General features: G+C 39.5%; 2 protein-coding genes across 3 annotated transcripts in view; one reads left to right on the top strand and one right to left on the bottom strand.

Annotated features, from left to right (window-relative positions):
- Nucleotides 1-549: 549 nt before the first annotated feature.
- On the bottom strand, nt 550-1,527 carry LOC126183779 (gem-associated protein 2-like). The gene is made up of 2 exons (XM_049926015.1): nt 850-1,527; nt 550-761 (listed from the first exon to the last, which is right to left on the bottom strand). Exons 1-2 carry the CDS (start codon nt 1,218-1,220, stop codon nt 692-694), a joined length of 441 nt encoding a protein of 146 aa, XP_049781972.1. The 5' UTR covers nt 1,221-1,527; the 3' UTR covers nt 550-691.
- Nucleotides 1,528-6,267: 4,740 nt separating this feature from the next.
- LOC126183576 (vang-like protein 2-B) overlaps nt 6,268-24,180 on the top strand; it is an 83,840-nt gene continuing 65,927 nt past the window's right edge. Inside the window, exons 1-3 of one of the 2 annotated variants that reach the window (XM_049925672.1) lie at nt 6,268-6,788; nt 6,868-6,985; nt 17,125-17,319. In XM_049925672.1, coding sequence (XP_049781629.1) covers nt 6,676-6,788; nt 6,868-6,985; nt 17,125-17,319 — 426 coding nt within the window. In that variant the 5' untranslated portion in view covers nt 6,268-6,675. Of the gene's footprint in view, nt 6,789-6,867; nt 6,986-7,742; nt 7,881-17,124; nt 17,320-24,180 lie in introns of those variants that run through there. The other variant, XM_049925673.1, reaches the window with a different exon arrangement.

Here is a 24,180-nt window from a genome sequence, read left to right as displayed (position 1 = left end):
AACTCAAGCACTTCTCTTGTCATGATAAAACTGGATCATCAAATGCATTGCATTGCACATTACATTAACCACAATGTCTCATTACATAAAAACGATCACAACAACAAGTTATTGAAATATATCTACAATAACTGACTAAACTAATAATAATATTTGCCATTTAAAAGGGGGTGTAAAACAGTTCAGTGTTTAAATTTGTTGCCTTAACAAATCAGCAGTACTCAACTCCAAATGTCATATGTCTCGGTTGGGATCGCACTTTATATGAATGCACAGAGCGCTTCCTTTCAAAATTTAGTACAGCTAGCTTCGTAACAAATCAAAACTAACGACTATGACTGGCACCTGCACACCTTATTACACGCCAATAGAAAACGTTCCGATTTACAAATATCTTCACTTGCCATGTAGACCCTTGTCTGAATAACTCTCTTCCTCTTTATTTACACTGAAGTTCACTTTTAGTTTTGGAAACGTGTGCAAATTACAGTAAATTATTATTCATTTACTACGTCTGCAAGATCCGATTGCTGGAAATATTTGGCAACTAAACAGATGAAAATATTTAGTGGTATTACTGCAGGCTCTTCGGTATGACTTACTTCATAAGCACGAATTCTTGCACATTCTCGCGCTATCGCGCGAAGACTGCTGCAACTTTCTCGAGTGAGTGGCAACTCTATGCATGCCATTAAAGCATACACCCACCTTCCTTGATTCTTGGACAGTTGTTCCGAATTCGATAACCATTCCGCGTTGCACTGCAACAGCCACTCCATCAGAGCTTGCGGCAATGGCAAAACGACACTCAGTAACGGAGGTATTTTGTATTCTACACAGATAGCGTACCAAGCTTTCTCGTCGCCTATTCCTGGTACACTTTCTTGCGTATTGCTGGTTTGTGGTGGATCTCTGTTCCTGTATTTTGATACTCTCTCTCTTACTGCTGAAAAGTGCGCAACTTGTATCTGTTGCCATTCCAAATCTGGCAAGAATTGTGGAGGGACCTTCTCACACTCAGGCAATACATTGACAACACCTCTGATGTTCCGTTTCTCCTCATCAATAACTGCAGTCACAACGGGGGCACATTGCGAAGCTTCCCAACGAACCTGCTGCAAATAATGCACCCCATCTACTGGGTCTGCAGAAGGATCAAAGTCTTCTGGAATATCGTCAACAACGAAAGCCCTTCTAAGGAAGTTCCAATTATCGCCCATTTTTTAACAAAAATAAAACTAGTTTGGCATCTCTCACAGAACTACACAACACCCAGGAAACGTATCTTCTAAAGTTTTGACATGCACACTATGCAAATCTCTAGGTAGCTGAAGTTTGTCGGGAAACGCTATACTGACACTGACACCGACGCCGGTATGCCACTTCTCATAAAAAAACACTCCTGTTCTATACTTCTCCGTGACGTCACTATGGCGTATACATACGCATCTTCAATCGGTGAAGTCTATCGATTTTCATGGTCGTATCGAGTTCTGAGACCTGTGTCTAGGGACAGCCGATCGGTTGCGCTCGGCTGGTCTCGGGTCTGCAGCTCGTAGAGCATCCTGGTGGTCGACAGTGAAAGCGTAGGACAAGGAGCTATTTGATTCGTTCCGCGCGAAATTCAAAACTGTTCGTTAATTACTGAAGTTTTTAATCTCATGTACATTGTTACAGGCATCACATCACAATGTTTCGAAGTGCCTAAGCCGCTCATGCAGTTTTTAGGACCTATAGTTTACGGTAATGAAGCAATTTACAAAAAATTCCTCGAATATATATCCCACAACTAAAAACATAGATAACTTGTCCGTAAACTACGAGTAATTTTTCACGAGAAAAATATTCCAGTTCTTGTTATCTTAACTGACTAATACTACACGTTTCTGGCTGCAGTGGACTACACGGATAGATTGATCTGCATCCCGTGTTTATCGCCAAAGGTTGCACAGTCGCCTGACATTGGTTCCCTTCATTAACCAAAAGCTTAATTTTATCCTGAAGAAGCGCAACTTTGTGTAGTTATCTCGAAAAGTTCGGATCAAACTACAACAGTTTACGAGCAGCTATGTATTTTTATGTAGCATTCCTTTCAGCGAATTGAATTTGCCAGTAACACAAACACTAACAAATACGTTTCACACTCCTGGAGGTGCAGGAGTAGTTATTAATGTATTGCACAGGCGTAGAGAATCAGAAAAAGTTGACAGATTTTATAATATCAGCTACTTAGCGTAATGAACCTATTATTAGAGCACTATCTAAACTGTGTGTATTTTCTGTCAGTGTATGAAATACCGTATTTTAAAAATTCGGCGAACTATTTTCAGATGCATAGTGATATAGGAAATTTTCTTGCTAACGATATTTCAGATGAAGAAGTTGCCAGTAAGATGCAAACTGTGTTGCAGTAATTCAAGATTATTGTTAAGCTTACTTTAGTATCTTACAATAGTGTGAATTTAAAATAAAAGCTGCTTGTGTGCTTTTCATTAGTGTTTTTGCTGATAAATTAAAAGCAAATGAAAATTATCACTGTTAATGATAATGAGAAAAGTAAAGCAAAATGCCAAAGCACATTTTTAATGGTCAGAACCACGACAAAGTAGGTGATAGTTTTTTTTTTTTTGATGCGAGATGTAAACTTATAAACGCGTCAGAAATGAGGTATTTAAATTGCAAATACAGAAAATGAGACATTCTACACTGAAGTGCCAAAGAAACTGGTCCATCTTCTAATATCGTGTAGGGCCCCCTCGAGCAAGCAGAAGTGGTGCAACATGACGTTCCATGAACTTGACGAATGACAAAGAGTGGTGGAGGGAATTGAGACCATGAATTTTGCGTGGCTGTCCATTAATCCGTGAGAGTACGAGGGAGTGGAGATCTCTTCTGAACAGCCTCTTCCAAGGCATCCCAGATATGTACAATAATGTTTATGTCTGGGGAGTTTGGCAGTCAGTAGACGTATTTGAACTCAGAATAGTGTCCCTGGACCCACTCTTTAGCAATTCTGGATGTGTGGGGTATCGCATTGTCCAGCTAGAATTGTCCAAGTTCGTCGGAATGAACAACGGACATGAATGGAAATGATCAGACAGGATGCTTATGTGCGTGTCACCTGTCAGAGTCGTATGTAGACGTATCAGGTATCCCATGTCATTCCAACTGCACACCATCACAGAGCCTCCACCAGCTTGAACATTCCCCTGCTGACATTAAGGGTCCATGGATTCATGAGGTTGTCTCCATACCTGTACACGTCCATCCACTCCATACAATTTGAAACAAGACTTGGCCAACCATTCAACATGTTTCCAGTCATCATCAGTCCAGTGTCAGTGTTGACAGGCCAAGGTGAGGTGTAAATCTTTGTGTCATGCAGTCATCAAGGGTACACGAGTGGGTCTTTGGCTCAGAAAGCCCATATTGATGATGTTTCGTTGAATGTTTCGCATACTGACACTTGTTGATGGCCCAGCATTGAAATCTGCAGCAATTTGCAGAAGGGTTGCACTTCTGTCACGTTGAACGATTCTTTTCAGTCGTCGTTGGTCACATTCTTGCAGGATATTTTTCCGGTCGGAGATTTGATGTTTCACCAGATTTCTGATTGTCACGGTAAACTCATGGAGTGGTCATATGGGAAATCCCCACTTAATTGCTGCCTCGGAATTGCTGTATCCCATCGCTCATGCGCTGACTATAACACCACGTTCAGACTGTCCTAAATCTTGATAACCCGCCATTGTAGCTGCAGTAACCAATCTTACAACTGCAGCGGACAATTGTTGTCTTATGTAGGCGTTGCCGACCGCAGCGTCGTATTCTGGCTGTTTAGATATCTCTGTATTGTATACCAATTTCTTTGGCGTCTCAGTGTATATCAGATTGTTGAAATAAACTAATTTTTTATGTCATTAGTTTCGATTTTGATGAAATTTGGTATAAATTACACATATGAGAAGTCCAATATTTAGTATGAGGTCAGAAGAACATCATGGCTACAGCGTTCTTTCCCTAATGTTCTGGTATAGCAAGGTTTATGGCATTCAAGATTAAAAATTAAGGCGAATGATATAGAAATGTAATCTGTTGTAAGAATTTGCAGGTTAAACGGAAACCTCTATACCTTAGTTTCTCTGCTAATTTTCACTCTCCTAAATCTTTATCATTAATTTTTACGAAAATTTTGATTATTATTCCTCGATCTTCGACAATCTGGCGATGTAAGCCTTTAATACTGCCATATCTTACAGTGCACATATTACAACTATATGTTTTCCTGCTCTGAGCTGCAAACCCGAGGCTAGCCGAGCACACCCGATCGGTACCAAGATTTTCTGTCCCTAGACACGATTATACGATTATATTTTTCAGATTTGAAACTACTATTTATGTCCTACGGATATAGGCTGCTTCACATATTGAAGATCTCTCGAAAACGCTTCGCTGTTGGTAAGATTTGTTATAAAATGGTTCGAATGGCTCTGAGCACTATGCGACTCAACTTCTGAGGTCATCAGGCGCCTAGAACTTAGAACTAATTAAACCTAACTAACCTAAGGACATCACACACATCCATGCCCGAAGCAGGATTCGAACCTGCGACCGTAGCAGTCGCTCGGCTCCAGACTGTAGCGCCAAGAACCACATGGCCACTCTGCCCGGCTAAGATTTGTTATAATTAAATATAAGGTAATAACATAACGACAGATGAAGTCTTCGCGGTGTTTAAATTTAAAATCGAGTTGGGTGTTGTAAGGCTCTATAGTGGCGTAATACATAATTATGGTTTAGAAATAGCCAGTTTCAAGTTGGCAGGTTCACATTTTCAAGGAAAAGGCAAGAATAGTTTCCAAAATTAAAATGAATGTACCAATTGAAGATATGAATTGCTGCTTTAATTCGTGAGCAAGAATGGCTACCACAGTTACAGTACTCCATACATACAATACTTTTACGATTTCGGAAGAGTGTTACAATAATATTACATTTATTAGCCTGGTGTTCAAAGCATGCATGATTTTGTGTATATAACTAGACAAAATTACATTATGTATGTGGTCCTCAAATGAACAAACAATTCAACTAAAACAAACTCGATAAACAAATCAAATCGAATAAGATGAGGAAAGATGAGAGTTATCCACCGATACACAGCCAGTAAATCCGTTTCAATTTTTTATTACTAATGGGGCACACACAACGATTGGCTATTAGCTGACCATTTCTGAGAATAACACAACTTTGTTATCCACACATTACTTTAAAGCTTGTAAATAATTGGATATTGACAACAGCAACCAGTCACATTACTTCAGATAGGTAAACTACTAAAAAAATGTTCCCTAGCTGGTGGCATGCATCAACATGATGATGGGTGCAAGTCCAACTCCCAGCTGAAATCAGGATGAAACTGCCTGGCAGATTAAAAGTGTGTGCCAGACAGAGACTCGAACTCGGGTCCCGAAGTCGTGTCTAGGTCTGGCACACTGTTTCAGTCTGCCACGAAGTTTTGTATCAGTGCACACTCAGCTGCAGAGTGGAAATTTCATTCTAAAATCATGATACCTATTCGTCCAGGGGCCACACATTGGGGCCAACGTTGGTGCTAATAGTGTTCGTCCAGTGCGTGGATCAATGAAACAGCATTGGAACCAATGATGGCACGACTCCATTGATGGCGGTATTTTGATGGAACATCAAAGAACATTTGACTAATACCACACATTGGCACCTTCATTCAGTTCTATGTCTTTGTCATTTCGAAACTGTTGGTTTGTTATTTCGTCGTCATCTTTGTAATCATTTCTAAGTTGAGTTTTTCGAAATGTCTCAGGAACAGTGGAGCTATATTGTTTACAATCTAAACCACAAAAGCACCACCCGCTACCTGCAAGTCAGACAAATTTATCTTGGTTTTATACGAATTCAACTGAATGTTGGCTCAAATGTTTGGGTGATGTCCCACAAATATTTGCCAACGTTGGCACTAATGTGTGGACGTAGATTAAGAACAAAATGGATGACAGTTTCAGGACAAGCTCGCAGCGCCCAGACACAATAGGATCGGGAAAGTCGATAACCGTTCCCGACGGTCGGAACTTGGCATGTACACGTGATAGTGACGTCACGGAGAAGTTTGCCATGGTGAATCTAGCGGCTTCCAAAATTTGACGTTCTTCGATAACGACCAAGTTTTCGACCTCACCGCAATGTCGTACTATCGATGTATGAAATCGAACTATTTCTGTCATAGGATCGATACGTACGCAAAGTTCATAGACTTTCAAGAAAACGCTGTTTTGTATGTGATGTGTTGATGCATCCGAATAAGAGAGGAAGTTATAAATGTTGCGCGTGTTGACGAAGCTGGAGGGAAAAGCTCCAGGTTATTCCCATTGTGCTACACTTGTAGTGTATTTGACATGTTGGTTCAGAAGCAGTATAGTTTCACGAAATAAGGCATTGTTTGACAGCAAACGATGCAGTCGCGTACTCAGGTCTGATTATTGGGACGTGAGATTAGCGTATATGGGATCACTGTGTCTTATACGGTGAATTGAAGTTGGTGCTAAAATAAAATTACTATGAGTGCATACAGGTCAGAACAGACGTGATGAACAGTTTACTGCTTTCCGGAGCTGTTTAATTTCTTTAATGTAGCTAGTAATGGAGACGGAGTCTGTGAAGTCGGCTGTGAGCGAACAGAGTACCAGATCCAGGAGATCACGAAGTCATACTCACAGGAACAACCACAGACTACATAATAATCATAGCTTAAGGTAAGATGAAGTGTAAATCCTATTAAGTTTTATGTTGGCAAGTTATTTCTTTTTTGTTCACTTCGAGACATTTTCCTAGGAGCAGCCGAAGTAACAGGAAAGCAGAGGATTCTATGGCACCCTTCCAGACGTCTGTCACTCTTAGAGATGAAAATCGTGGTGGTCAGGAGGTGATTGAAGTTCAGATTCTTCCGCAGGTAGGACTGCAAATAGAGTTTTACAACTTGGACCATAAGTGCGCTATTTGGCACCCTGGTCCAATTTGTTCTTGGGTCAAATGTTAGAGCTTGCTACAGCCGTACATAGTATGTTTCTGTCAAAGTGAATTATTATCTGAGTGAATAACCTGATGCTGGGGGTGGCTAGGAGGATGAAAGCAACAACTTAGTAATAATAAGCTGATGGTCAAGAGCATTGTGTGATTACAATGTGAAATGCAGAATTTTTGTGCTGGTGTACCACTTTAAGTTGTCACACAGATCATCATCTTATTTCTATTGAAACTAACTCTGTATTTGCAAGTCATTAGAGAAATCAATGTGGTGCTTTCCAAGAATTAGTTGAGTCATATCACTGCAGCAACAAAACCAAAAATCAAGTTTGCTGTCCCAGTTATTGATCTGCAGTGTTTGTTTTTTTGCAAAACATTTATTGGCCTGATAGCTAGATTATTTTGAACTCAAGTTCAGAGTTGTGGCCTCATAACTCATATGTCATAAAAAATTCTCTTGTGCCCTGTCTTATATATGAACGAACTTCTTGATTCACATTCAAGAGGAATAATTTTCAGATTCTCATTTAGGCCTACTATGGATTTTCTATGTTACTTGAGGAGGGCAGCATTCTCAGCTGTTTCCTACTGTATTTTTGTACAACTGAGAATGTTCTTCCTATCTTATGATGTCAGTTAGATTATTAACTACAATCTTCCTTCCTTCTCTTTTTGTATTTCAGAGCAGTGAGGTTCAAATTCCGGTTTAGGTTGTCTGTCGGTGCCCATAAGCTCATAAAGTGACTGCTGGTATGGTACCATATACTGGCCGAGACCTTTGCTTCTGCTGCTGAGCCAGTGTTCCGGTGGCATTATTGTTTGTGAGACATTTAAAATCTAACCTTCCTTCTTAAGTGTTTGTAGAATTTGTGTGGTGTAGCTTTTTGTTGTTAAATCTTTTTGCCAAATGTTTGAAATATAGATTTTTAGTAATGAACACTGCACCTTCTTTGCGAGTCTTTGACAAGGATATGTGTTTCCCAAGCTTTACTTTCACCTACCTTGGTTGATCTGTGTAAAATTGACACATTGTCTCCCCGCCTCCCCCCCTCCCCCCTCTGCATTTTCCAGTATGGCTCAGACGTAAATATTAGGCTTTGCTGCCAGTCAGTTTATTAATAGAGCTAGATTTTCTGTGTTCACTTTCGTTGTCTTCACCAGCTCAGAACCAATTAGTCACCTTCCAGTCCGACCTATACCTTAGGCTGCACTACAGATTACTCTGTCATCACAACCAAAAATTTTTTGGGGTGTGGGAGGTGGTCCAATACGGCGCCATGATGATGATCTATTATGCAGTTGATTTTGTATGTAATTACTGCAGTCAAATCCACGAAATGTTCTATGAATTACCATCCTTTCTGTGTAGATATGAGTTCTGCTACAAAGCATTGTTCTCGGATTATTGCCTTACCAAGATGTTTTATTTTAGTAATTTTAGAGTGAAAAATTTAGAAAAATTAAAGCTTCTAATGCAGTTTTGGCAACCTTACCATATTAAAATTTTGTGTATTGTGACTTGAAGAGAATTCTTCCCCTTTCAGGGCTGCGTGTTGGGATATGCAGTTGCCTATGACTTTTTGTCAGAAATTCCTAATTTGTTAGGTTTATCTCTTGAAAGTTGATGAATTATTGGATCAGTTTTAGTGGGCAATAACAACTTAGCTGCAGTGACTTTAAGAGAGAAATATACTCAGTGTCCTAAACTGGATTAATTAAAGCCTTCGGTACCTCTTTGCCTAATCTCTACCAAATTATCAGCTTTCTACCTACCAGTCACCACAACCTATATCGGAAAAAATAATATAGGCCTAGGTGGAGAAAGAAAGTCAGTGTTCTGTTCTCTTCTTATTGGCATATATTTCATATCACACACAAATCATCATTACATCACAGGATAGAGCCAACATCTGTTGTTGGTACATTCAGTTGACCCAAACTTGAATGGGCTGCTCATTGGCTTCTGCTACAGCTACTAAATGTATTATAGATGATGCAAAGTCTGACCAACTGCCAAGTAATGATATTGATTACAGATTTATTTTTTCTACTGGCATGCCATCAAGAAAGGAACTGGTTGTGTTGATTCTAGGCTCTGGACCTTGGAAGCACTCAAATGAATTGCATGTTAGGGAGATATCATTTTCCAAGTATATGTATGCAATTGTAAGTGATAGAGCATCTTAATTTGGTAAAAACCAAATGAGCTAATGTATTTAAGACACTGGTCTCTCAGATTTGGGAGGATGGAGGATTATGCTCTGTTAGGCCATCCTGATTGATGTTTTCCATGTTTTTCATAAATAATGTTAGGCAGATTCTGGGCTGGTTATGAAGCCAAGGCCTTGTCTAGTTACACACCTGTATGCATCAGTGTGACACGATTCTTTTTTTTTTTTTGAGCTGGAAGCCCCCATACTGGTTGAGCAAGTTATGTGAAGTGTATTTTCACAGCTTCCTGGACCACTGAATCATGATAGGATTAAGCAGCTCATCTGTCATCTGTGAAAGACGATTTGCTTTTATGAAAGGCAGGTATTCATCAAATCCTATGTCACCATGGTAAAAGATATGTAGTACTAACAATACGGACTGTACAAGATTATGCATTGAACACCAGCAACACACCTGCTTTTTACAGCTCAGCAAGTCTGCAATGGCTTAACGTTATATTTCGTGCGACCTTTCTATGGATTATGGAAAACTCAAGCTACTTGCTGCAACAACATCCTATTGGGATTCAGTCTCGAGGAAGCTGTGGAAATACAGTCAGTAGATAACCTTGTCAACAGAGACAAAGGTATCCAATGTGACAATTCATGGAAACCACCCATTTCATGTCTGCAGTCTCAGAGGAATTATTATTATGAGTCCTCACTGGCTGCCATTCCAACACATGCCATCCATTTTAGTAATCAACCACATAATTTGTAAGCACTGTAGAGTTACTGACCCTGTGCTTTCTTTGTTTTACTCTTTGGCCCATAAAGTTTTATCTATAACTGATGCTCTTGATGCTGTCGTTATCTCTGTCGCATGCACAGTTACTCCACAGTATTGTGTCACGTGGTTTCAATGCTGCCAGTCACTCACCTTGAAGATGATTGTAAGGTTATCAGAATAAGAAATAATACTATTCTGGATACACACTGAGGATTATGGAATAATGAGGTGTTACTCAGTCCAGTTGGGAAGAAAAGATATTCATGGTACAACTTGACTAAAGGAAGGGATCACTTGGCAGGTCACGCATCAAGGAATTGAGGAATTGTCGATTTGGTAATGGAAGGAAGAGAGAGAGAGTGAGAGAGAGAGAGAGAGAGTGTGTGTGTGTGTGTGTGTGTGTGTGTGTGTGTGTGTGTGTCAGTCAGTGTCAAACCAGTCATCAGACGGAAGACCACAACAGTGTCAATAATACTAGATGAGATATATAATGCAATTTTAGGTATGAATAAAAGAAAGAGCACTGGAGATAGTGGTGTTTCCATAGAAGTGGCGAAAGCTGTAGGCAAAGGAATATGTTTCTCCTTTTAAGGGGTTATTACAGAACAACTGCAGAGTAAGTCAATTCTCCCAAAGTGGAGGAGCATGCTGATTGTTCAACTTCATAAGAAAGGTGACTGACAAGAGAGGAATAAAATACTGTACTTTACTGGAAGTCAATGGTTTTGAGAATGTTTTTCTGTTTTCTGAAGAAAAAAGGCATTTTTCAGCATATAATAATATAGAATATAGTGTCAGCATTGCAGCTGCTAGTTGTTCATTAGGAGAGTGAGAAGTTCATTACTGAGATAGTAGTCAGGCAGGGAGTGTCCATATCACCAGAACTATTGTCCGCCCCCGGTAGCTGAGTGGTCAGCGTGACAGAATGTCAGTCCTAAGGGCCCGGGTTCGATTCCCAGCTGCGTCGGAGATTTTCTCCACTCAGGGACTGGGTGTTGTGTTGTCCTAATCATCTTCATTTCATCCCCATTGATGCGCAAGTCGCTGAAGTGGCGTCAAATAGAAAGACTTGCACCTGGCGAACGGTCTACCTGATAGGAGGCCCTACTCACACGACATTTACATTCACCAGAACTATTCTCAACAGCCCTAGTGGATGTTTCCATATTCCTAAACTTGGAAAACTGAGGCGGACTAAATATTAATGGAAAATATCTGTTGACAACTTGCGTGGTTTGCGTCTAGTGCAGAGAAAGTTCAACAGTGGATGGAGTCATTTTATACAGCTAAGTTGAAAATATTCTGGAAAATCTGTTATAATAAGACATAAATAATCCACAAGAAATACACTGAACAGAATATGACAGGCCATCACTTAACAATGAATTCTTTTTAACTGTATGATTAGGACAACTGAAGACAGCAGCTGGTTGCACAGGGAAAATAGTAAACAGGAGAATAGGAGTGACCTGAAGTGCTGTTGATAAACTACACAGTTTTTGTGCTTAGCTTTTGAATGTGTCTAACAATGAAACTTAGCAGTCAATGTGCATTTCCAGTTTTGCTTTATGACGTGGACATGAAATGTGAAAACCATTGAAAAACAGGATAGCTTATTGAGCTGCAGAGACATGTCTAAAATTATTGTGCGGGATGGGAAAGAAAATGTACTGTGGAGAAGACATAATTATGACTGAAATTAAATTAAGAAAGACATTCGGCCAAGTAAATAGGTGGTAGCAGAGATATGGGAATGTGAGTAGATGATGATTGAAAATGTGCAGGAGTGACATGGTTTTGGCATAGTTCATATCAATCAGGCAGGCTAGGAAAAAATCTTACCTTCATAGTCTCAGATGTTGTTGAATTTAGCATATGTTAAAATGAAGGACTAAGTAGAAACATATATTTTTTTGTTTTCTCCAAAAAAATTTCTGCTCAGAGATACAGCCCTCCAAAGATGACACTGTGCAAACCATTTTGAACATGCGAATTTTGGAAAAAATTGTAAAATGCCTTATTTCTGGAACAGTTCTAGTTGTTTTGTTGAGATTTTTTTATTTGAAAGATAATTGCATTACGATTACAAAGAAATCCTCCATTTGGACTTACCTGTTAAAGTTCTTTTACTATAGCATTCTGAACTTTCTTTATAATTTATGGATTTTTTTAAAATGCCATTCCATAAAATTTTAACTTTTTTTCTGTTGATTAATACCATATAGTTCTGCATTCCCAGAAAAGGAGAGCTTCCACTTTTAGGTTGAACAGGTTTTATAAACAATTGAAATTTTTGCCATACATAAAACCTGTTTTATTACCACATTATCACATAACAGATTCATAAAAATCAAAACTTAGCCTTATTTAACATGATTTTAGTTTTGGAAGATGAGTAAGACTCATTTTTCAAGCATTTTAAATGATTCCAAAATGTATGTGAAAGATCAATTTATACAACTTCTGTGCACTCTGTTTTGTGACGAAATTAGCCAGTCAATGAACTAAAAACGTGTTCCACTGCTTCAGTATGGTCCTTTGATATAGAGTGATGCCTTCCCATTGAACCAATAGGAACTGGAGTACTTACAATCTTCAAAACATTGTGAACAGGAAGTGAGCACTGTTTGTGTTGTTGCTGCCCTTCAGCTGGAAACCTATATCCAGCAGCTGGTCCATGTGGGAGCATAAAAGTTCACTACAGTTTCGTTTAACTCGTAACTGGTTTCTGTAATCTCTGCAATCCACCAGTCACAGTCTCTCTCTCACACACACACACACACACACACACACACACACACACACACACACACACAGACCACAAACATCCCTCTTCTCAGATTGTGAATCTGAATATTGAAATGAAATGATCGTATGGCATTCTTGGCCAGGAGGCTCCATGCGGGGGAGTTCAACTGCCGTATTGCAAATCCTTTTTAGTTGATGCCACTTCAGCAACTTGTGAGTCGATGATGATGATGATGATGGACACACAACACCCAGTCATCTCGAGGCAGAGAAAATCTCTGACCCCGCTGGGAATCGAACCTGGGACCCCATGCGCGAGAAGTGAGAATGCTACCACAAAACCACGAGCTGCAGACATCTGAATATTATCCTGCTGTTTCTGAGGTGTTGGCCGAATGAATGAAATTTCTTCTTCCTTGCTCTTTAATGTGTGTGCAGTATGAGTTTGCCCGTCATGTTGAGTCCAAAAATGTGTCTTCTGAATTCCTTTCACAGGAGTAGTTTCTTTGGACTATTCTTCTTTTTTGTGCTCAGGGAACTCTTCGATTTCCTCTTTGGACACAGGAATAAGATGGGTGGATGTGTAATAGTTCACAACTCTTGTAAAATCCTCAGCATTCTGAATCACAGCTGCATTTGGTCTGGAAAGATTGTTTTGTAGCATGGTGCTTCAGCAGGCCTCCTCCATCATCACAGTGCTACTTCCCGTGACCAGTAGCACTTTATACCCAATCAGTTGGTACAAGCGACTTACTCGATTCATACAGCTGGTAATGATTTTTAAAATGACTAGGAGCACCATCAGAAATAATGACCATCTTCTCTGCCCTTGTTTGCAGTTGAAACTGCAATACTTGTAGTCTTGTCTTGAAAATATGTCACTGCTGTAAAAATTGAAACCTGGTCATTACTCCAATGATACCCTTGTACTTCTTGTGGGAGAGTTACAGACTGGTTCTCAGCAAAATCACAGTGAAGCACTAAACATAATTCTTCAGCCTGTAAAGACCCTTTCACTTCTGCACTGTCTTGTTCTTGCAATTCCTTCAGATGCTGGTGTGTTACTGCTTTCACTGACCATCTACCAAGTTCATCAACGAAACTGTCAAAGGCAACAGTTTTCTTAATTAGTTTATTTACCTCCCATGTTGCATATGTAATTTCTGCAGAGCTTTCTGCTGCATCTTCCAGGCCAAGTTGTCTGTAAAGACAGTCCTCCCTGTCCAGGACAGTCACCACACTCTTGATACAAACAAGTCTCTCGCTTTACATCACAGACTACTGATGACTTCACACGCCCAACCAAGATGTCACATGTCATGTGCTCCAGTAATTTCTCCAAAGTTATCACACAAAGTTCAAAATTTGCACAATACACACATAAATATAGACTTCTCTAGGTGGATGTGGAACTACCCACTTAGGTTGTAGTGCATAAAATTTTGATCTTCCAATATGTGAAGTTGTATAGTTGCTCTTATAAATTGCAAGAGGTTCTTTAATTCTGCGTGTCATGTACCTCTTCACTTTCACAACTTTTTGAGCTTCAACTTTTACAGTTGCAGTGTCAAAAAATAAATTTACAAAGATACAGCATTTTAAAAATTTTTCCGAAATTCGCATCTTCAGAATGGTGTTCACAGTGTCATTCTTGGAGGCCTGTATCTCAGGGCAGGAAGTTTTTGGGAGAAAACAAAAAAATATGTGTTTCTTACTTACTCCTGAATTTTAACGTATGCTAAATTTGATAACATCCAAGACTATGAAGGTAACTCCCCCACCCCCACCCTGTGCCTGAAGTGATGCGGATAATGCCTTTTATGTAACTGAAGACCATAATGCGCGGAAAGTCTCGAAGCCTTTATCTAGCAGTGGGTATCAAATGACTGATGGTAGTGATTATGGCCATATGCAGAAAGTACAGACTACCATCAAGAAAACTAAGGCCTCCATCTGGAGTGAAAGCGTGTGTGTGAGAGGTATATACCAAGATGAGAAATAAAATTACACCAAAGAAAACAGAGAGTGAAACTTCGTTACTACCATAAGAATAACAACGAGTGGGAAAATTATCAGTGAGGAAAGACTAGAAATAGTTCCTGCTATTTCTGAAATGCTCATTATCCATTAGTTCTGGAAAATATTTTTAGGTGCGTATTTATAACCTCATGATTCAGAAACAACACATGTTTGTAAAATTAGTAAAGAAGATAGATATTGAATGATATGACACCTGAGAGCTAAGCTGAAGAAGGACAAAGTGTATGAAAGCACATAATTAACAGCTAATTGTGTCTCAAGTGTAGCAATCTGCGTGGACAACTTCGGACTTCAAAGACTAAAGTAAATGTGTTTATTGTTTGTGGCTATATGCCAACTAATAATGAGACAGCATCAAAAAGAACGTCAAATTAAATTTTCAGTTCAGAAATAATTTACTATGATTAATTGAAATTGAGTAACTTTCCACCAACTGACACACCTCAACTGCAAATCTTGCTTGAGAAAATATTCAAGAGAAGATAGGAGACGAATGACCTTGATTTTGTGTACTGCATATGGAAACATTGGTTTTGATCCTATTCATCTCACCAACTAGAAATTTTTGTTAAAGTCGTCTTGTATCCTCCTACAGTCACTCAGTTTCGACACCTTACCACACACAACAGCATCATCAGCAAACAACCACAAATTGCTGCCCACCCTGTCCACCAGACCATTTACATATATAGAGAATAATAGCACTCCTATCACACTTCCCTGAGACTCTTCTGACAATAACATTGTCTCTCAAGAACACTTGCTGTAGAGGACAACATACTGTGTTCTAGAACTTAAGTAATCTTCCAGCCACTCACATACCTGTGAACCTACTACATGTGCTCGTACATTCTTTAATAGGCAGCAACGGGGCACTGTGTCGGGACACTTTCCGGTAATCTAGAAATATGGAATCTGCCTGTTGCCCTTCATCCATGGTTCATAGAATGTAATGTGAGAAAATGGCAACCTGAGGTTTGCATGAGTGATGCTTTCTAAAACCAAACTGATTCACAACCTGCGAAGCTCGCAGGAGAGCTTCTGTAAAGTTTGGAAGGTAGGACACGAGATACTGGCAGAAGTAAAGCTGTGAGGACCGGGCGTGAGTCGTGAGTCGTGTTTCGGTAGCTCAGATGGTAGAGCATTTGCCCGCGAAAGGCAAAGGTCACGAGTATGGGTCTTGGTCAGGCACACAGTTTTAATCTGCCAGGAAGTTTCAACGGAAACATAGTTTGTAAAGGGAATGTCGCTGAGTTTTTTGCCGACTCTTTGCTAATCTTCATCATCAAGATAATTAATATTGACAGTTTCATTTCCAGAAGACTGGGCAGTCAAAAGATTTTCCTCGAGAAGCATAAGAGACTGATAAATGTGCAAAAAATATTGTCAAATAGACAAGGCACTGAGCATTGGATAAGCACTAAGAAATGACAAAAAATTACTCACCCCAACATGTTGGCATTCTTAGCAGCTTATTCACAATCCTTCACCACAGCTATCGTATAATGAAGTCATGACAACAATCTCTGACATAATATCATAAAAAAAGATCACATAAAGCTAGGTCAAATGATTGTGGAGAACTCTGAGTAAGATGACAGCATGTTTATATGCATGGCCATCCAAAAATTCTGGAAATTAATATTTAAGATGACTACATCCATATGTATGAAAGTCAGTCGAAGTGTCGTCATGTTGTAACATGAAGTCATCACTGTAAGCCAGTCTCATAGCATGCCTAGGTGCACAGCAGTAACAATTCTCTCTACAAATAAAATGATCCATATACTTTGAGAAAGGATGTGACAGAAACACATACACTTGAAAGGAAATGGCAGGGTGTCTCCTAGTCACTTGGAAATTTCTTAGATACTTTCTCAAAAGGCAAGGGGCCAAATTCAGGTTGGTGCAGCACACAATTTTAATCTGTCAGTTTGACAAGACTGTAGACTCAGTTGCAGAATGAGATATTCATTCTCATTCCATTTTTCTGATGATATGTAGGAGCTATAGAACCACTACTAGCCACCTTTCAACATCAACACAATTATGTCATTCTTCCGTTCTTCGTGCTGTGTGTTTCTCGCAGTTTGTCATACAAATGCTACATACAATCAATTATTCTCTGGTTTGTAACAATGTTATTAATGCTGTCTGAGATTGGTACATATTGGTGGTGGTGGTTTTACTGAACATAGTCATTGTTCTTTTTTATTTATTGTAATGTGAGTGTATGATGTGGTGCTACATTGTGCGTAGGCCTAAGAATTAATTGTGATTGCACTAGAAATATTGTGATTACACTACAGTTTTAAATTATGTATTTTCATATAGGATGACAACTGGGGTGAAAACACTACTGCCTTGACAGGCAACACTTCTGAGCAGTCAGATGCAGAGGAAATGGCTGTGAGCCAGTGGAATGGAGAACCTGACACAGGCTTTAGTTTCATGTGTCATCGATATCTGGGATCTGCCCTAACTGGATTTGTGTGTGTTGCAGCTTTCCTCAGTCCCCCTGCAATGGTGGTATGTATTCATTTTTACTGTGAGACAGAGTAACTATGCCAGCAATGATTTGGCATATTGTTAACTGTACTACTACTACCACCCTACCACTACTACTACTACTACTACTACTACTCTTTTTACCTTTACTACTGATGTCTTTGTGGTGTAATGTACCTACTGTCACACTTGGTTTGTATTATTAGGTTAGATAATGATAAATCTTTTTTTTTTTTTTTTTATCAGGAAGACCTACACAGATCAGACAATACACTGTTACGTTGAATGCTGTGTAATGTTGTTAATGGTGCTACAGGCACATGATGCAGTAAGGAAAGTATGTATAAGCAGAGCAGAGATGAATGGGAATTATTATATTGATGACACTACCTCAAATGGGGAAATGCACTGACATAAGTGACTTTGACAAGAGGTAGATTGTTATGGCCTGGTGCCTGGCAGTGAGCACCTCGGAAATGACTGTTCGCATGCCACTGTTGTGAGCATCAATAGAAAACAGTTGGAGGATGACAAGGTGTTGGATGTCGATTCCTCATCACAGGACATGGTGGTCACAGTCTTGCTCATACTGTAAAGCAGGGTAGGGATCAGGCAGTCTGTGGCAGATCGGACAGGAGTACAATGCTGCTACATGCACAAGTGTTTCAAGAGTGCTGTGTTGAGTACCCATTGTTGGATATGGGGCACTGAAGCAGATGATTACCTACCTGTTCCCGTGCTGACCAAATGACATCATCAGTCATAAGTGCAATGGATGTATGATCATGGAGATTGGAGCATAAATCAATGAAAACTTGTGTCCTGGTTGTATGAATCTCTTGTTACACCAAGTCGATGGCCATATCTGGATACACCATAATCCAGGCGAACAGCTGCTTGAAACATGTAGCAGTCTTTGTACACAGGTTGGTGGGAAGGTGTTATGTTGTGAGGGACATTGACCTGTGCTTCCATGGAACCCGTGGCAGTAATCAAAGGGACCGTGATAGATACAGACTACATGAACGTTATTGTAGACCACCTTCGTACTTGATGCTTCCCTGATGATGATAATGTCATTTTCCAGCAGAATAACTGGATGTCACATGGTCAGAATTAAGCTATGGAGGCCTGAGGAGCACGATTGTGAACTCATGTTGATGTCTCGACCACCAGATTTGCATGATCTGGACCCGATGAAATACGTCTGGAACACTATCGGGTGACAGCTCTGCACCCACAAACCACTGGCCTATCACTTACACTAATTGTGTGACCTGTACATAGACATCTGGTGCCACATATCTCCAGTAACATACCAAAGTTTTGCCTAAGCCAGCCACACAGAATCTACTAACTGCGTAACACAACTGTCAAATTCACCATATGGTGTCATAGCACACCACATGTCTTTTGCGGTTCTTGAAAGTCAAAGATATGAGCTGTCACAACAAAGATTTTGCTTCTTTATGTTTTTTTATTTATTTTTATTAAAACTGGAGCACTGCCTTTGCTCTGCAAGGTGTACAGCGATCTTTAAATGCTGTCTGGTGACCAGTAAGTCTTCCTGTGTGGCATGATGCTGGCAGACCCAGTGGTGTGGTCGTGTTTTATGCTCTTGTGGAGCCTTCACAACTGTATTAACTTCTACGTCCATTTGAATGTTTAACAGGGATATTAAAGGTGTTAGTTCGGGTTTTGTTGACACTGAGTGTACAGCTTTCTCAAAATCTATAAATACCAGACACCACAGTAATTCACACTCATTGCTACATTGTATAAGTTCATTGTATAAGTTCAACTAGTAAGATGTCCAAGGTGCTATATCTTTTTCTAAACCCAATTTGCTCCTTTGCTTTATTAAAATCTAGTGTTTTTCTATGCAGCTTGTAATGTTGCCATCTCACAGTTTCATTTGCTGAGAGTAGTAGCTTGGGATCACAGGATGCTAGTGAAGAATACAGAAGGGAAAAAATCAGTAACAAATATATCTGAACCTGAACTTCATTAAATGAAATCTGGTGAGACAAAAAAGATGTTGTCCTTTGGTTTTTTTGTTCACTCTATTAAAGAGAAGTATTATTCAGTTCACTGGGTGTAGTTTCAATGTTTGAACAACTGAATCGTAGATACATGTGTGGGTGTTTTTAAGGATAATAATGGTTGTGGCCACAAATGGGCTTAAACATCTTGCCTCAAGTAGTTGAAGGTACAATCCACTTTAATTCTTTCAAAACATCAGTAATTATCATAACTGAAAAATCTGGTTTTGCTAAAGAGAGACCACAAGAAACGGTTACCTGTATACCTAGCAACAACACCCAACTTTACAAATGAAAGTGTGTGATTCCAGAGTTCATTCCCTAATTTGATATGTATACTATATAGACAAGTACGTAAAGTACGTATAACAACAACTGGCGCCTAACAAAGAAGGATTTAATTTTGATAATGTAATCCAAATACAGCTAGTTCCGAAGTCACAAACAACAAATGAAATCATAAAACAACTTAAAAATAACAAAGTATCTGGAGAAGACAATATAGTTGTTGAATTATGGAAACACTCTAGTGACTACTTTATTATGTGTTTAATTAGAAATCACCCACCCTATGAACCATGGACCTTGTCATTGGTGGGGAGGCTTGCGTGCCTCAGTGATACAGATAGCCGTACCGTAGGTGCAACCACAACGGAGGGTTACCTGTTGAGAGGCCAGACAAACATATGGTTCCCGAAGAGGGGCAACAGCCTTTTCAGTGGTTGCAGGGGCAACAATCTGGATGATTGACTGATCTGGCCTTGTAACACAACCAAAATGGCCTTGCTGTGCTGGTACTGCGAACGGCTGAAAGCAAGGGGAAATTACAGCCGTAATTTTTCCCGAGGGCATGCAGCTTTACTCTATGGTTAAATGATGACGGCGTCCTTTTGGGTAAAATATTCCGGAGGTAAAATAGTCCCCCATTTGGATCTCCAGGTGGGGACTACTCAGGAGGGCGTCGTTATCAGGAGAAAGAAAACTGGCATTCTATGGATCGGAGCGTGGAATGTCAGATCCCTTAATCGGGCAGGTAGGTTAGAAAATTTAAAAAGGAAAATGGATAGGTTAAAGTTAGATATAGTGGAAATTAGTGAAGTTCGGTGGCAGGAGGAACAAGACTTCTGGTCAGGTGAATACAGGGTTATAAATACAAAATCAAATAGGGGTAATGCAGGAGTAGGTATAATAATGAATAGGAAAATAGGAATCTGGGTAAGCTACTACAAACAGCCTAGTGAACGCATTATTGTGGCCAAGATTGATACGAAGCCCACGTCAACCACAGTGGTACAAGTTTATATGCCAACTAGCTCCGCAGATGACGAAGAGAGTGACGAAATGTATGATGAGATAAAAGAAATTATTCAGATAGTGAAGAGAGACAAAAATTTAATAGTCACGGGTGACTGGAATTCGATATAGGAAAAGGGAGGGAAGGAAATGTAGTAGGTGAATATGGATTGGGGGGGGGGGGGGGGGGAGAAATGAAAGAGGACGCCGCCTGGTAGAATTTTGCACAGAGAATAACTTAATCATAGCTAACACTTGGTTCAAGAATCATAAAAGAAGATTGTATACATGGAAGAAGCTAGGAGATACTGGAAGGTGTCAGATAGATTATATAATGGTAAGACAGAGATTTAGGAACCAGGTTTTAAATTGTAAGACATTTCCAGGGGCAGATGTGGACTCTGACGACAATCTATTGGTTATGAACTGTAGATTAAAACTGAAGAAATTGCAAAAAGGTGGGGATTTAAGGAGATGGGACCTGGATAAACTGAAAGAACCAGAGGTTGTACAGAGTTTCAGGGAGAGCATAAGGGAGCAATTGACAGGAATGGGGGAAAGAAATACAGTAGAAGAAGAATGGGTAGCTTTGAGAGACGAAATAGTGAAGGTAGCAGAGGATCAAGTAGGTAAAAAGACGAGGGCTAGTAGAAATCCTTGGGTAACAGAAGATATATTGAATTTAATTGATAAAAGGAGAAAATATAAAAATGCAGAAAATGAAGCAGGCAAAGAGGAATACAAACATCTGAAAAATGAGATCGACAGGAATTGCAAAATAGCTATGCAGGGATGGCTAGAGGACAAATGTAAGGATGAAGAGGCACATATCACTAGGAGTAATATAGATACTGCCTACAGGAAAATTAAAGAGACCTTTGGAGAAAAGAGAACCACTTGCATGAATATCAAGAGCTCAGATGGAAACCCAATTCTAAGCAAAGAAGGGAAAGCAGAAAGATGGAAGAAGTATATAGAGGGTCTATACAAGGGTGATGTTCTTGTGGACAGTATTATAGAAATGGAAGAGAATGTAGATGAAGATGAAATAGGAGATATGATACTATGTGAAGAGTTTGACAGAGCACTGAAAGACCTAAGTCGAAACTAGGCCCCGGGAGTCGACAACATTTCATTAGAACTACTGACAGCCTTGGGAGAGCCAGGCCTAACAAAACTCTACAATCTGGTGAGCAAGATGTATGAGACAGGTGAAATATCCTCACACTTCAAGAATAATATAATAACTCCAAGCCCAAAGAAAGGAGGTGTTTACAGATGTGAAAATTAACGAACTATCAGTTTAATAAGCCACTGCTGCAAAATACAAACACAAATTCTTTACAGATGAATGGAAAAACTGGTCGAAGCCGGCCTTGGGGAAGATCAGTTTGGATTCTGTAGAAATGTTGGAACATGTGAGGCAATACTGACCCTATGACTTATCTTAGAAAATAGATTAAGGAAAGGCAAACCTACGTTTCTAGCATTTTTAGACGTAGAGAAAGCTTTTGACAATATTGACTGGAATACTCTCTTTCAAATTCTGAAGGTGGCAGGGGTAAAATACAGGGAGTAAGAGGCTATTTACAATTTGTACAGAAACCAGATGGCAGTTAAAAAGAGTAGAGGGAAATGAAAGGGAAGCAGTGGCTGGGAAGGGAATGAGACAGGGTTGTAGCCTCTCCCCGATGTTATTCAGTCTGTATATTGAGCAAGCAGTAAAGGAAACAAAAGGAAAAATTGGAGTAGGAATTAAAATCCATGGAGAAAAATAAAAACTTTGAGGTTTGCCGATGACATTGTAATTCTGTCAGAGACAGCAAAGGACTTGGAAGAGCAGCTGAACAGAATGGACAGGGTCTTGAAAGGAGGGTATAACATAAACATCAAGAAAAGCAAAACGAAAATACTGGAATGTAGTCGAATTAAATGGGGTGTTGCTGCAGGATTAGATTAGGAAATGAGTCACTTAAAGTAGCAAAAGAGTTTTGCTATTTGGGGAGCAAAATAACTGATGATGGTCGAAGTAGAGAAGATATAAAATGTGGACTGGCAATGGCAAGGAAAGAATTTCTGAAGAAGAGAAATTTGTTAACATCGAGTATTGATTTAAGTGTCAGGAAGTCTTTTCTGAAAGTATTTGTATGGAGTGTAGCCATGTAAGGAAGAGAAACGTGGGCGATAAATAGTTTGGACAAGAAGAGAATAGACGCTTTCGAAATGTGGTGCTACAGAAAAATGCTGAAGATTAGATGGGTAGATCACATACCTAATGAGGAGGTGTTGAATAGAATTGGAGAGAAGAGAAATTTGTGGCACACCTTGACTAGAAGAAGGGATCGGTTGGTAGGGCATATTCTGAGGCATCAGGGGATCACCAATTTAGTATTGGAGGGCAGTGTGGAGGGTAAAAATCATAGAGGGAGACCAAGAGATGAATACACTAAACAGATTCAGAAGGATGTAGGTTGCAGTAGGTACTGGGAGATGAAGAATCTTGCGTAGGATAGAGTAGCATGGAGAGCTGCATCAAACCAGTCTCAGGACTGAAGACAACAACAACTAGAAATCATTACTGAAATCTGGAGAGCAAACAGCATTCAAGCAGAATGGACCTTTGCATTAATACATCCACTCACAGAAAGGAAAAGAAAACATATCCTAACAATTGTACTGGAATCTCCCTCTTTCCAGTGATGCGACAATATTGTTATTCATTCTTCATTACTACATCGGTATTCTGTTAGTAAAAGCGTGGATGGTCTTTCAGACCATGATGCACAAATTTAAACACTAAAAGGCTTTTGTACTCAAACCAGTGTCATATTTAATTACAAACTATGTAGGAAAGTTAATACAACAGCAATAGAAAGTTCTTTAAACCTTGCCAAGGAACAAGAGTGGCAGGATGTTTATAGTGCCGATAACATAGAAGACAAATATAATGCTTTCATTAACACATTTCTCATGCTCTTTGAGAGTTGCTTCCCATTAGAACATTCTAAAGGGGGTACTAGCAGTAATAGGCAGCTCGGGGGCTGACTAGTGGGATAAGGATATCTTGTAGAACAATGCGGGAATTATATCAAAATGTTAGTAGTAGTCACGATCAAGCTACAGTAGTCAATTACAAACAGTATTGTAAGGTGCTTAAAAATGTTGTTAGGAAGGCAAAGAGTATGTGGTATGCAAATAGAATAGCTAATTCACAGGATAAAATTAAAACCATATGGTCTGTTGTGAAGGAAGTGTCTGGTCAGCAGCACAAGGCCGATGATATAAAGTCAGTCTGCAGTAAAAATATTTCTGTTACTGATAAATCAGGTATATGTACAGTATCTAACAATCACTTTCCGAGTGTTGCTGGTGAATTAAATAAAAATTTAGTTTCTACAGGCAATCGTATAACTTTCTTGGCAAATGCCTTTCCGAGATTGTTGGCTGAAATACTCCTCTACGATACAGACAAGAGAGAGATTGAGTCAATAATTAAATCACTGAAGAATAAGGACTCTCATGGATATGACGGAGTGTCTAGCAGAAT

Source organism: Schistocerca cancellata, chromosome 4, assembly GCF_023864275.1.
Source record: "Schistocerca cancellata isolate TAMUIC-IGC-003103 chromosome 4, iqSchCanc2.1, whole genome shotgun sequence".
Classification (NCBI taxonomy): domain Eukaryota; kingdom Metazoa; phylum Arthropoda; class Insecta; order Orthoptera; family Acrididae; genus Schistocerca; species Schistocerca cancellata.
Note: the sequence above shows the minus strand (reverse complement) of the source record. Positions and strands in the feature narration are given on the sequence as shown.